The sequence below is a fragment of the Somniosus microcephalus genome, chromosome 11, assembly GCF_052327205.1.
Source record: "Somniosus microcephalus isolate GS21.2 chromosome 11, FLI_Smic_1.0, whole genome shotgun sequence".
NCBI lineage: Eukaryota > Metazoa > Chordata > Chondrichthyes > Squaliformes > Somniosidae > Somniosus > Somniosus microcephalus.
In genome coordinates this window covers 133,348,856-133,363,137 of record NC_140997.1, presented here as the reverse complement: position 1 = coordinate 133,363,137, position 14,282 = coordinate 133,348,856, and the positions used below count along the sequence as shown (strand labels likewise).

At 46.2% G+C, this 14,282-nt stretch overlaps 1 protein-coding gene across 3 annotated transcripts in view; it reads right to left on the bottom strand.

Annotated features, from left to right (window-relative positions):
- The window catches only part of LOC147110887 (protein SSUH2 homolog), a 107,441-nt gene that overhangs the window by 42,277 nt on the left and 50,882 nt on the right, over positions 1-14,282 (bottom strand). For all 3 annotated transcript variants that reach the window (XM_086001269.1, XM_086001268.1, XM_086001266.1), the window contains exons 2-4: positions 6,546-6,644; positions 1,799-1,871; positions 914-1,043 (exon numbers count right to left, since the gene is read on the bottom strand). In XM_086001269.1, coding sequence (XP_085857395.1) covers positions 914-1,043; positions 1,799-1,871; positions 6,546-6,644 — 302 coding nt within the window. The remainder of the gene's footprint in view (positions 1-913; positions 1,044-1,798; positions 1,872-6,545; positions 6,645-14,282) is intronic.

Below are 14,282 nucleotides of genomic sequence, written 5' to 3'. Positions count from 1 at the left end.
ATGTTTCTGTTTATATATATATAAGTAGACAACTCTTGATGTAAATATGTTATGTATATTGTGTTACCAAATGTTATTAGCCCTAGTTATGGGGCATCTATTGACTTAATTGCACGGGTACATTTTAATTAAAAGGGGAGGAATGTTGTGTATGTAATAGGTATGTTACTTTAAACCTATGGCCAGGGCAGCACTACTTTGTAGGGCGTAGTGATACCGTAGTACCACTCCTGGCCATAGGGGTATAAATAGTACTGTGGGTACTGATCTCCCCTCAGTTCCCGCCTGTTGGTATTAAGTAAAGACCTACGTTGAATCTTCCAAGCTGTCTCTTCATTATTGGATTAAGTATGGACACATACTTTACACTGTCATCAAGAAGAGGACCGAGCGCCAGAAAACAGCCTCCTGATCTGAAAAGCATGAAAGCATTGAACTTCAGTGAGGGACTGAAGGAGCGCTACACTGTCGGAGGTGACATCTTTCATTTCAGACGTTAAACCGAGGCCCCATCTGCCCTCTCAGGTGGATGTAAAAGATCCCATGGCACTACTCAGAAGAATAAGGGAGATTTCTCCAGTGTCCTGGTCCAATTCTTCAACAACACCTAAAAACAGATTATCTGGTCATTATCACGTTGCTACTTGTGGGAGCTTGCTGTGCACAAATTGGCTGTCGCATTTTCTACATTACAACAGTGACTACACTTCAAAAGTACCTCATTGGCTGTAAAGCGCTTTGGGACATCATGAAAAGCGCTATATAAATGCACGTTCTCTTTCTTTCTGGCCACATATTTACATAGAATGGGGCAATCCTGCAGGGGTAGAATAGAGAGTAAGAAACAAAATGGAAGTTGGAGTGGGGGAGGGGGTGGGTGGGGAAGATGTTGACATTAAAACCAGTGTCTTACCCTGTACATGTTGAATGGTGTGAGGTCCCGAAAGACCATGTCGCGGGCAGGGCTGCTGCTGTAACAGCAGTGAGTACCAGCAAACTGCGTTAATGCCTCTCTCGCTGCATCTTCAGTGATGGATGGAATTCTGGGGGCACATAAACATTCGCAAGAGTGTCAAGTCTGCATCCCAGGATTTGTAGTAAATGCTGTATTCCCACCTTCACTCCGTTCGGATGGCTGGCAGGGGAGTTCTCCCCCGGTGTCTTGGCCAATATTTATCCCTCAACCAACATCACTAAAAGCGATTATCCGGTCATTAGCTCATTGCCCATTCCCACTATCGTGGTGTGTGAGACGAGAACGAGCAGCACCAATCAGCCCAGGGGAGGCTGGAGATTCCTGATTTATTACTCTAGCATTAGTGCTTGTCTCAGTATCACGATGCGTGAGCTGATAATCAGCCCGAGGCAGGCTGGAATCTCAAGGTTTAATGGTTGAAGTAGTCCAAGGGAAGAAATTGCTGATTCTAATGCTCGAACGTAGCTATAAACTGTCATAGTCATTAATCAAAGTCAAAGTCAACCACTTTAATGCTGATGGTGACCGAGCCTCCAACACAGAGAAATATTAGGAGTGATATTTGTGATCAAAGAGAGTGAGAGCATAAGAATATAAGAAATAGGAGCAGGAATAGGCCACTTGGCCCCTCGAGCCTGCTCCGCCATTCAATAAGATCATGGCTGATCTTGAGCTCAAAGCCACTTCTCTGCCCGCTCCCCATAGCCCTTCACTCCCCTTCACTATTTTGAAGAGTGAGATAGGTTGAAATGGGTGATATTTTTAAATCGAATCGAGTGAGTCTCCCTCTAGTGTGTTAACTCCCTCGAGAAGACAGTGTACCTCCACTCTAGCTGGGGCTGTGCCCGCTCCTTCTTGTCGGATGGATGAACTGGTGGAGATATGTAGTTTCCATCTGTAACCAAGAAAAAGATTGAGTAGAATGGTCCTATACATCAGAGTTTAGAAGAATGAGAGGTGATCTCATTGAAACATAAGATTCTGTGAGGGCTTGACAATGTAGATAGTGAGAGGCTATTTCCCCTGGCTGGAGAGTCTAGAACCAGGGGGCATAGTCTCAGGATAAGGGGTCGGCCATTTAGGACTGAGATGAGGAGGAATTTCTTCACTCAGGGTTGTGAATCTTTGGGATTCTCTACCCCAGAGGGCTGTGGATGCTCAGTCATTGAGTATATTCAAGGCTGAGATCGATAGATTTTTGGACTCTAAGGAAATCAAGGGATATGGGATCGGGCAGGAAAGTGGAGTTGAGGTCGAAGATCAGCCATGATCTTACTGAATGGTGGAGCAGGCTCGAGGGGTCGTATGGCCTACTCCTGTTTCTTATGCTATGTTCTAATTCTCAAAGTCCCACCATTTACACCCAACTAAATATCATGAATGAGGGGCGTATTGCTGGAGTCATCTCAATAGGACAGGTACCAAAACAGCAGTTTGTTAATGTTGAAGAACCCATCGCATTGTTGGAGGTGAATTACAAGCTTCCCCCGCATTCCCCGCCCCTGTGGTGACGGCCCTTATTAGATCCGTGGTTCAGTGGATAAATAATTACACGGATGCTGTACATAAACAAATAACAGGTCTTTACTGGAGGAGGGCAATCTCTAGACTGGAGTACAGAGGCATGCGCACAGCTTATATACCGGTGTGGTTACTGCCAGTACTACAGTATACAGGAGCTGTAAAAAGTAGTTCTGACTTAAAGCACATACACTACAATTCCTCCCTTTTTAGATTAATAATACCTCCTTAATATTCAAATAACAATTACATTTTTACATGTACATTCAATAACAAAAGTCAATTTATAGATCCAGTCTTTGGGGCGGCTTCCTGACCCTTTCGGGATAGCGCCTTTCCGGAGGTTCTTGTTCTTGGTGCAGAGGCGATTCTGACCCCCTTTCATCGGGTAGTTCATCGGGTTCCACTGCTACTGGGTCTGAAGTAGATACTACCGGTATGTCGGGTTCATCCCCAGGTACTCGAGACATGGGGTTGACGCATTCCTGTGATGCGAAGATCTGATCGACGTGGCGTCTCACAATGTTCTCCCCGACATCCACTGTGTACATTAATGGCCCCTGCCTTGTACATATTGTTCCGGGTTGCCACTTCTCTGTTCGATAGTCCCGGGCCAAGACTGGTTGCCCTACATTGAAGCTCCTTGTCGGCTTCTCGTTGATGTGCTGGAATTGTTTGTCCTCAACATTTCTTCGCACATTTGGTCTGAGCAAGTCCAGACGAGATCTCAACCTTCGGTTAAAGAACATCATGGCCGGGGTCTGGTTGGTAACTGCATATGTCGCGTTTCGGTAGGCTAATAAGAAATTGTCCATCTTATGCTGTAGTGGAATTTCCTCGTCGCACATGGCCTTTATCACCTTCTTAAAGGTTTGTACGAACCTCTCAGCCAATCCATTGGTGGCTGGATGAAACCCAGAAAAGAGTCCCCTGAGTCAGCTGCTACTGAAACTAAGTACTCAGCCGGACCCTGACCAGCCCCAGACCAACACAGCCATCCAAACACCAATCCGAGTGAACCAAATCATTAAACAATGCAAAGAAACCTACCTGGAACATTGGAACAAAGTAACCGAAAGCCAAAGCAGATTAGAATGTTACCGGGCCCTAAAAAGAGATTATAAACTGGCAGACTACCTCACGACCATCAGAGACACAAAACAGAGACAGACCCTCACCAGGTACAGACTAAGCGACCACCAACTGGAAATTGAAAAAGGCAGATACAAGAAATCCTGGCAGCCTAGAGAGAATAGAATATGCGATCAATGTCTGGCCGGCGAGGTTGAAACAGAAATGCATTTCCTCCTAAAATGCGAAAAATTCAACACATCAAGAAACATATTATTCAACAAGCTAAGCCAAACAACCCCAGATTTCAAGGAATTGGATGACCTGTCAAAATTGAGATTAGTCCTGGGAGAAGGAGACAGACCATACCTTGGGGCCAAATATGTAACAACATGTCACAACCTGAGGACTGTTTAAAAGTAAGACTGTTTAAAATTAATATTGTTAAAAGTAATATTGTATGTACCCAACAAATGTCAAATCGATTGACACCTACAGAATGTTGGAAAACTGTACCTTTTTGCTATGTAAGCTTTGGCAATATGGTTCTCTGTAAACTTTCATGCCAATAAAGCATTTGAATTGAATTGAATTGATTGATACGGGGCGGACGTGTAATGCCTTACCCCATTCCTTTTCATGAATTTTTGGAACTCATCGGACACAAACTGTGGTCCATTATCAGAGCAGATCTGCTCTGGCAACCCGTTTCTGGCAAATATGGTCCGTAGGACTGCAATCGTTTTCTCTGTAGTGGTTGAAGACATCTTTATCACCTCAGGCTTTGAATAAGCATCCACTGCTATTAAGAACATTGAGTCCATGAATGGACCAGCAAAATCAATGTGCATCCGTTGCCATGGAGAGGAGGGCCACTCCCATGGGTGTAGAGGGGCATGTGGTGGTGCATTTTGGACCTTCTGGCATCCTAAGCAGCTCTTAGTTAGGTCTTCGATTTGTTGATCGATTCCCAGCCACCACACATAAGCCCTAGCTAGGCTTTTCCTTTTCACTCCCCCCAGATGACCTTCGTGTAGCTCATTTAGCACTCTCTCCCTTAACTTGGGTGGAATCACCACTCTGGATCCACACATCACTGTCCCCTGTCATACTGACAGCTGTTCTCTTCTGGATGAGAATGCTGGCAACAGTGAGTCGCCATGTGTTGGCCATCCCCTCACCGTCAATTCATATACCCGTGACAGCGTTGGATCATTGCGGGTCTCCTTCTCTATATCCGCGTTTGTTACTGGCAATCGTTCAATTATCGACGAATAAAATATCTCGATAGGGTCCACTGCTGGTGCTTCCTCCACAGTAGGCAGTGGCAGGCGCGATAGCCCATCAGCGTTCCCATGCTGTCTCGTGCCTTTATATTCTATTTCATATTGATTCGCCCCTCGACACAGGGACCATCTTTGTAACCGCTGTGCAGTCATTACTGGCACGCCCTTCTTAGGATTAAAGATGGAGACAAGTGGTTGGTGGTCAGTCAGCAAGGTGAACTTCTGTCCATGCAGATAGTGGTTGAATTTTTTTACTCCCCATACTAGGCTGAGGGCCTCCCTGTCAATCTGGGCGTAGTTGCGCTCGGCTGAGGTTAGTGACCGAGACGCAAAGGCTACTGGCCTTCCCAAACCGTCCGGGAATTTGTGCGACAGCACCGCTCCAATGCCGTAGGGTGATGCATCACATGCCAAACGAATTTGGGTTGAAATGGGCCAACACCTCTTTTGATGTGATCAATTCTTTACACTTCTGGAAAGCTCGTCTACGTTCATCATCCCACTTCCATGGTACCCCTGTTTGCAGTAGGGTGTTCAGCGGGTGTAATACCGTAGACAAATTTGGTAAGAACTTGTGGTAATAGTTTACCAGCCCGAGGAACGACCTCAGTTGTGACACATTTTCCGGTGCTGGAGCCTTGACTACTGCCTCTATCTTGTCAGGGGACTTATGTAACCCCTCTTCACCGATGACATGGCCGCAATACGAGATCTGTTTCTGGAAAAACTCGCACTTGTGGCGATTAGCTCGTAGCCCATATTCCTTTAATCTGGCGAGCACCTTCTCCAAGTTAGCGAGGTGATCACCGTCATTTTCGCCCGTGACCAAGATGTCGTCCAAATAACACTGGGTCCCTGGAATCCCTTGCAGGACCTGATCCATCGCCCTTTGCCAGATAGCCGGAGCCGAGGCTACTCCAAACACCAGCCGGTTGTATTGATAGAGACCTTTATGGGTGTTGATCGTAAGGTAATGTTTCGAAGCTTCTTCTACCTCCATTTGCAAGTACGCCTGGGCCAGATCAATTTTTTTGTTTTGTTTTATGTTGCAGGTAGATTCGCATCAACACTCGTCACCACTGTTAGATCCATGGTTCAGTGGATAAATAATTACACGGATGCTGTACATAAACAAATAACAGGTCTTTACTGGAGGAGGGCAATCTCTAGACTGGAGTACAGGGGCATGCGCACAGCTTATATACCGGTGTGGTTACTGCCGGTACTACAGTATACAGGAGCTGTAAAAAGTAGTTCTGACTTAAAGCACATACACTACAGCCCTGGCCTGTGGACGGGCAACAGGTTCCACAGGAGCCAAGCTGCCCGCCAGTACTTCGCCAAGTGGCCATTCTTCACATGTGAGTTCAGGCGGTGAGCGTTGGCAGGCTCTTTAACCGTGAGGGGCGTCGCAGACGATCCTGTCCTCCCCTGGAATTTTTGTGGGAGTCATGGGATAGTGATCAGGAGCAAGGACCCTGCGCAGCCCAGGGGCACAGCGAACAGTGCACTTACCAACCCAGGAGACCTGGGCAGCTGTTTCTGGGATAAGATACTATTCCAGCTCTTAAAAATACTCCTTTTGTCTGGAGCATTAATGGAAAGATCGTCGTCTGAGAATCAGAGCGAGGCTAAGTACACCAGTGCTCGCACTTCACCGTATCTATATGAATATTTCACTCCATACTTACCACTGCCTGCGACAGTTCCCTCGTAGCCTGTCACATTGTCCAGCAGTTTAATAGGGGGCGCTGTTGGGCCTTCCTCATCCTCCAAGTCCTCTGGTCCATCTGAACGAGATTAGGACAGTTAAAATCATGTCGGCCACTGTAACATCTCTGACTGACCTGGACCTATCCAATACTTTATATAAAGGCACTGTTTTTACATGCGGGGGTGGAAATCTGTCCTGTGCGGTAGCGCTAAATGGGCCGTACCGTACCGTATGGGCCGCTTGTTATACACCCCGCTTGGTATTCTGTTCTACGAAAGAAAGGAAGGAAATACAAACTTAGATTTCTATAGCAGCTTTCATGGCCTCAGGACGTCCCACAGCACTTTGCAGCCAATAGAGTACTTTTGAAGTGTAGTCACTGTTGTAATGTAGGAAACGCAGCAGCCAATTTGCACACAGCAAGCTCCCACAAACAACAATGTGTTAATGACCTGATAATCTGTTTTAGTGATAAATATTGGTCAGGACATTGGAGAGAACACCCCTGCTCTTCTTTGAAATTGTAGTGTATGTACCTTTAAGAGCCCCTGTGTACTGTAATACCGGTAGTGACCACTCGGGTATATAAGCCTGTATAGCGTCTTGTATCTTTTAGTTCACATCCAGACTTTGTTCAGTAAACACCTGTTAAACCAATTCCTGCATTCCGTGTCTCCATTAACACACGGATACAACAGTGGCGACAAATTGGAAACGGACTTACCTGCAATTCGGCAGCACCTCAAGGAGATCGATTCCTCAGACGAAGGTCAAAGAAAAAAAACCGAAAAAAAACTGTGGTTTCACCAGCTAGCCGGGCTGGTGGCAGGTACTGCACTAATCCTTCCTGGGCGGCGGGCTGGGGCTCGATCGGGCGGCTCTGCAGCGGGGCCGAGCAGTGAGTTGGAAGGCGGAGGCAAACAGAGATGGAGGGTGGAGCACTCGGGAGACGGCCGGCGCTGCAAAGCAGGTCGGCATTCGGACCAAGCAGAGGGAGGGAAAAGTCCCAGAGAGTCCGGCAGGAATGAGTCTCCAACTATTAAAAATATGTGTAAATAAAAAACCGCGGAGAACAGCGTTGTCAGCAGCGGCAGCGGCGGAAAAGCGCGGGAGGTGCCATTTTTCTCAGCAGGGAAGAAAGGAAAGTGCGGGAGGCGCCATTTTTGATTTTCAGGATGCCTAAGACTGGCAATATTACTGCTTTCGATAGTGATATAGAGGATTGGACCACATATGTGGAAAGAGTGGAGGTATATTGCACAACGAATGAAGTAGAGGATGATAAAAAGGCATCGGTACTTCTAAATCTGATGGGCGCAAGGACATACGGGCTGTTACGAAACTTAATCACTCCAGCCAAACCGATGGACAAGAATTTTAAGGAGATTGTTGATACCCTACAGGAGCACTTAAACCCAACACCGCTGCTGATAGCAGAACGATTCAAATTCTTCAGGAGGAATCAGCACAAGAATGAAAGTAAAATGAAATTAAAAAACAGAACCTCAAGGGAGGTTTCTAGAGAGCAAATAATAAAAATGACTACGGAGAAGGTCATAGGCTTAGGTAGCAGTGGGGGAATTAGAAAACAGAGTGTGTCAGGAAGGGACAGAAGGTATGCAGTATAAGGTAAAGTAGTAAAAAGGGAAAAAGCAGGAACTAAGTGTCACAAAACATATTTGAAAGTTCTTTATCTGAATGCACGTAGCATTCGTAACAAAATGGACGAGTTAATGGCACAAATAACTACATATGGGTATGATCTTGCGGCCATTACAGAAACATGGCTGCAGGGTGACCATGACTGGGAATTAAATATACCAGGTTATTTAACAATCAGGAAGGACAGGCAGGAAGGAAGGGGAGGTGGGGTGGCTATGTTAATAAAGGAAGGAATCACTGTAATACAGAGAAATGATATTGGGTCAAAGGATCAGGATAGTGAAACAGTTTGGGTGGAGATACGGAATAATAAGGGGAAAAAAACACTAGTGGGCGTAGTCTGTAGGCCTCCGAACAGTTGCAACTCTGTTGGACGGAGTATTAATCAGGAAATAGTTGAGGCTTGTAATAAGGGAAAAGCTATAATTATGGGGGATTTTAACTATCATATTAACTGGACAAATCAAATTAGGCAGGGCAGCCTTGAGGATGAGTTCAAAGAGTGTATTAGGGATGGGTTTCTTGAGCAGTATGTAACTGAACCGACCAGGGGGCAAGCAACCTTAGATTTGGTCCTGTGTAATGAGACAGCATTAATTAAAAATGTCCTAGTAAAGGATCCCCTTGGAATGAGTGACCATAACATGGTTGAATTCCATATTCAATTAGAGGGTGAGAAGGTTGGATCTCAAACAAGCGTGCTGAGCTTGAATAAAGGAGACTATGAAGGTATGAGAGCGGAATTGATTAGAGTGGACTGGGAAAATAGATTAAAGGGTAAGACGGTACATGATCAGTGGTGTACATTTAAGGAGTTATTTTACAACTTCCAAAAAAAAAATATTCCACTGAGGACAAAAGGGTGCAAAAGAAAAGATAGCCATCCGTGGCTAAGTAAAGTAATTAAGGATAGTATCCGACTAAAAACAAGGGCATATAAGGTAGCCAAATCTAGTGGGAGGATAGAAGATTGGGAAGTCTTAAAGACAGCAAAAAATAACTAAAAGATTGATTAAGAAAGGGAAGATAGATTATGAAAGTAAATTAGCAAAAAATATAAAAACAGACAGCAAAAGTTTCTATAGTTATATAAAAAGAAAAAGGGAGGCTAAAGTAAATGTTGGTCCCTTAGCGGATGAGACCGGGAAATTAATGGTGGGAAACATGGAGATAGCAAAAACGCTGAACAATTATTTTGTGTCAGTCTTTACAGTAGAGGGCACTAAGAATATCCCAACACTGGACAAACAGGGGGCTCTAGGAGGGGAGGAGCTAAATACGATTAAAATCACTAAGGAAGTGGTACTTGGTAAAATAATGGGACTCAAGGCGGATAAATCCCCTGGACCTGATGGCTTACATCCTAGGGTCTTGAGGGAAGTGGTGGTAGGGATTGTGGATGCATTGGTAATAATTTTCCAAAACTCCCTGGACTCAGCAAAGGTCCCGGCAGATTGGAAAACTGCTAATGTAACACCCTTATTTAAAAAGGGTAGTAGGCAGAAGGCTGGAAACTATAGACCTGTTAGCCTAACATCTGTGGTTGGTAAAATTTTAGAGTCCATTATTAAGGAGACAGTAATGGGACATTTGGATAAACATAATTTAATAGGACAAAGTCAGCATGGTTTTATGAAGGGGAAGTCATGTTTGACAAATTTGCTTGAGTTCTTTGAGGAAGTAACATACAGGGTGGATAAAGGGGAACCAGTGGACGTAGTGTATTTAGACTTCCAAAAGGCATTTGACAAGGTGCCACACAAAAGATTATTGCTCAAGATAAAAAATCATGGGATTGGGGGTAATATTCTGGCATGGGTGGAGGATTGGCTATCTAACAGAAAGCAGAGAGTTGGGATAAATGGTTCGTTCTCAGACTGGCAATCAGTAACTAGTGGTGTTCCGCAGGGGTCAGTGCTGGGTCCCCAACTCTTTACAATCTATATTAATGATTTGGAGGAGGGGACCGAGTGTAGCATATCAAAGTTTGCAGATGATACAAAGATGGGAAGGAAAGTAGTGAGTGAGGAGTACATAAAAAACCTGCAAAGGGACATAGACAGGCTAAGTAAGTGGGCAGAGATTTGGCAGATGGAATACAATACTGGAAAGTGTGAGGTTATGCACTTTGGCAGGAATAATCATAGAGCAAGTTATTGTCTTAATGGCAAGAAACTGGAAAGTACTGTAGTACAAAGGGATCTGGGGGTCCTGGTGCACGAAACTCAATAAGTTAGTATGCAGGTGCAGCAAGTGATCAAGAAGGCCAATGGAATGTTGGCTTTTATTGCTAGGGGGATAGAATATAAAAACAGGGAGGTATTGTTGCAGTTGTACAAGGTATTGGTGAGACCGCACCTGGAATACTGCATACAGTTTTGGTGTCCATACTTAAGAAAAGACATACTTGCTCTCGAGTCAGTACAAAGAAGGTTCACTCGGTTAATCCCGGGGATGAGGGGGTGGACATATGAGGAGAGGTTGAGTAGATTGGGACTCTACTCATTGGAGTTCAGAAGAATGAGAGGCGATCTTATTGAAACATATAAGATTGTGAAGGGGCTTGATCGGGTGGATGTGGTGAGGATGTTCCCAATGATGGGTGAAACTAGAACTAGGGGGCATAATCTTAGAATAAGGGGCTGCTCTTTCAAAACTGAGATGAGGAGAAACTTCTTCACTCAGAGGGTGGTAGGTCCATGGAATTTGCTGCCCCAGAAAGCTGTGGAAGCTACATCATTAAATAAATTTAAAACAGAAATAGACAGTTTCTTAGAAGGGAATTAGGGGTTACGGGGAGCGGGCAGGAAATTGGACATGAGTCTATGTTCGGAACGGTCATGGCCCTGTGGGTAACGGAGCGGGCCCAGGGGCCGTGTAGCCTGGTTCTGCTCCTACTTCTTGTGTTCTAATTATGTGTTAGATTTCAGGAGATGGTTCTATTCCTGTTCCTGGCTAGGGTGGAGATCACCTTTGACAGAAGGTAAGTACTGTAGAAAATATAGGGACAGCGATCTCCTGGACGAGTTTCGATCGCCTAGATGGGTCGGAGAGGAATTTCCCAGATTTTCTTCTCCCAAATTGGCCATTGGGTTTTTTATCTGGTTTTTTGCCTTTCCCAGGAGATCACATGGGTTCGGGAGGGATGTAGAGTGATAGTAGATTTGAGGTTAGGATCAGATCAGCCATGATCTTATTGAATGGTGGAGCAGGCTCGAGGGGCCGATTGGCCTACTCCTGCTCCTATTTCTTATGTTCTTATGTTCCCTCTCTCTCTCTCTGCCTCTCTCTCCCTCCCTCTCTCTCTGCCTCTCTCTCCCTCCCTCTCTCTCTGCCTCTCTCTCCCTCCCTCTCTCTCTGCCTCTCTCTCCCTCCCTCTCTCTCTGCCTCTCTCGCCCTCCCTCTCTCTCTGCCTCTCTCTCCCTCCCTCTCTCTCTGCCTCTCTCTCCCTCTCTCTCTCTCTGCCTCTCTCTCCCTCCCACTCTCTCTGCCTCTCTCTCCCTCCCTCTCTCTCTGCCTCTCTCTCCCTCCCTCTCTCTCTGCCTCTCTCTCCCTCCCTCTCTCTCTGCCTCTCTCGCCCTCCCTCTCTCTCTGCCTCTCTCTCCCTCCCTCTCTCTGCCTCTCTCTCTGCCTCTCTCTCTGCCTCTCTCTCCCTCCCTCCCTCTCTGCCTCTCTCCCTCCCTCTCTGCCTCTCTCTCCCTCCCCCTCTCTGCCTAACTCTCCCTCCCTCTCTCTCTGCCTAACTCTCCCTCCCTCCCTCCCTCTCTGCCTAACTCTCCCTCCCTCCCTCTCTCTCTGCCTGTCTCTCCCTCCCTCCCTCTCTCTCTGCCTCTCTCCCTCTCTCTCGCTCTGCCTGTCTCTCCCTCTCTCTCTCTCTGCCTGTCTCTCCCTCTCTCTCTCTCTGCCTGTCTCTCCCTCTCTCTCTCTCTCTGCCTGTCTCTCCCTCTCTCTCGCTCTGCCTGTCTCTCCCTCTCTCTCTCTCTGCTTGTCTCTCCCTCTCTCTGCCTGTCTCTCCCTCTCTCTGCCTGTCTCTCCCTCTCTCTCTCTCTCTGCCTGTCTCTCCCTCTCTCTCTCTCTGCCTGTCTCTCTCTCTCTCTGCCTGTCTCTCCCTCTCTCTCTCTCTGCCTGTCTCTCCCTCTCTCCCTCCCTCCCTCTGTCTCTCTCCCTCCCTCTTTCCCTCCCTCTCTCTCCCTCCCTCCCTCCCTCTCTGCCTGTGTCTCCCTCTCTTTCTCCCTCCCCCTCTCTCTCTGCCTGTCTCTCTCTCTCTCTGCCTGTGTCTCCCTCTCTCTCCGCCCCCCTCTCTCTCTCCGCCCCCTCTCTCTCTCTCTTCCTCCGCCTCACTCTCTCCGCCCGCTCTCTCTCTCCGCCCCCTCTCTCTCTCTCTCCGCCCCCTCTCTCTCTCTCTCCGCCCCCTCTCTCTCTCTCCGCCTCTCTCTCTCTCTCCGCCTCTCTCTCTCTCTCCGCCTCTCTCTCTCTCCGCCTCTCTCCCCCTCTCCCTCTCCCTGCCTGTCTCTCCCTCCCTCTCTCTCTCTCTGCCTGCCTGGCTCTCCCTCCCTCTCTCTGCCTCTCTCTCTGCCTCTCAGTTCAGTTCAGTTCAGTTCAAATGCTTTATTGGCATGAAAGTTTACAGAGAACCATATTGCCAAAGCTTACATAGCAAAAAGGTACAGTTTTCCAACATTCTGTAGGTGTCAATCGATTTGACATTTGTTGGGTACATACAATATTACTTTTAAACAATATTAATTTTAAACAGTCTTTCTACTTCATTTGGTACTTTCAATATTAATTTTAAACAGTCTTACTTTTAAACAGTCCTCAGGTTGTGACATGTTGTTACATATTTGGCCCCAAGGTATGGTCTGTCTCCTTCTCCTAGGACTAATCTCAATTTTGAGAGATCATCCAATTCCTTGAAATCTGGGGTTGTTTGGCTTAGCTTGTTGAATAATATGTTTCTTGATGTGTTGAATTTTTCGCATTTTAGGAGGAAATGCATTTCTGTTTCAACCTCGCCAGCCAGGCATTGATCGCATATTCTATTCTCTCTAGGCTGCCAGGATTTCTTGTATCTGACTTTTTCAATTTCCAGTTGGTGGTCGCTTAGTCTGTACCTGGTGAGGGTCTGTCTCTGTTTTGTGTCTCTGATGGTCGTGAGGTAGTCTGCCAGTTTATATTCTCTTTTTAGGGCCCGGTAACATTCTAATCTGCTTTGGCTTTCGGTTATTTTGTTCCAATGTTCCAGGTAGGTTTCTTTGCATTTTTTAATGATTTGGTTCACTCGGATTGGTGTTTGGACGGCTGTGTTGGTCTGGGGCTGGTCAGGGTCCGGCTGAGTACTTAGTTTCAGTAGCAGCTGACTCAGGGGACTCTTTTCTGGGTTTAGCTCTTGGGTCTGAAAGGCTTTGAAATGAAGGGTGTCTGGGGAGCTAGATTTGAGGTGATTTAGGAAGTTTAGTGCTCGTTTTTGGATGTTTATTATCAGTGGGTATCTGCCTAGTTCGGCTCTGCATGCATTTGTTGGCGTTTTTCTTTGGGTGCGAAGGATGCTTCGGCAGAATTCTGCATGTAGGGCTTCTATTGTGTGTTTTTCCCATTTAGTGTAGCTTTGGTGATTTAGCGGGCCCCATACTTCACTACCGTACAGTGCAATGGGCAGGATTATGCTGTCAAATATTTTGAGCCAGATTTTGATTGGGATTTGGATGTTGTAGAATTTTCTTTTTATTGCATATAGGGCTCTTCGGGCTTTTTCTTTTAGTGCATTCACTGCTATGCTGAAGCTCCCTGATGCTGTAATAGTTAGACCAAGGTAGGTGTAGCTCATAGTGTGTCCTATAGTGGTATCACTGAGGGTAAACTGGTATTTGTTTTCCTGACATCTGGGTCTTTTCTGAAAAATCATGATGTTGGTTTTCTTTAGATTTACTGTTAGAGCCCAATTTTGGCAGTATTTGTCGAGTAGGTCTAGTTGTTGCTGTAATCCCTGTTCTGTGGGAGACAGCAGAACCAGGTCGTCCGCATAGAACAGGGACTTCACTTCTCCATCCAG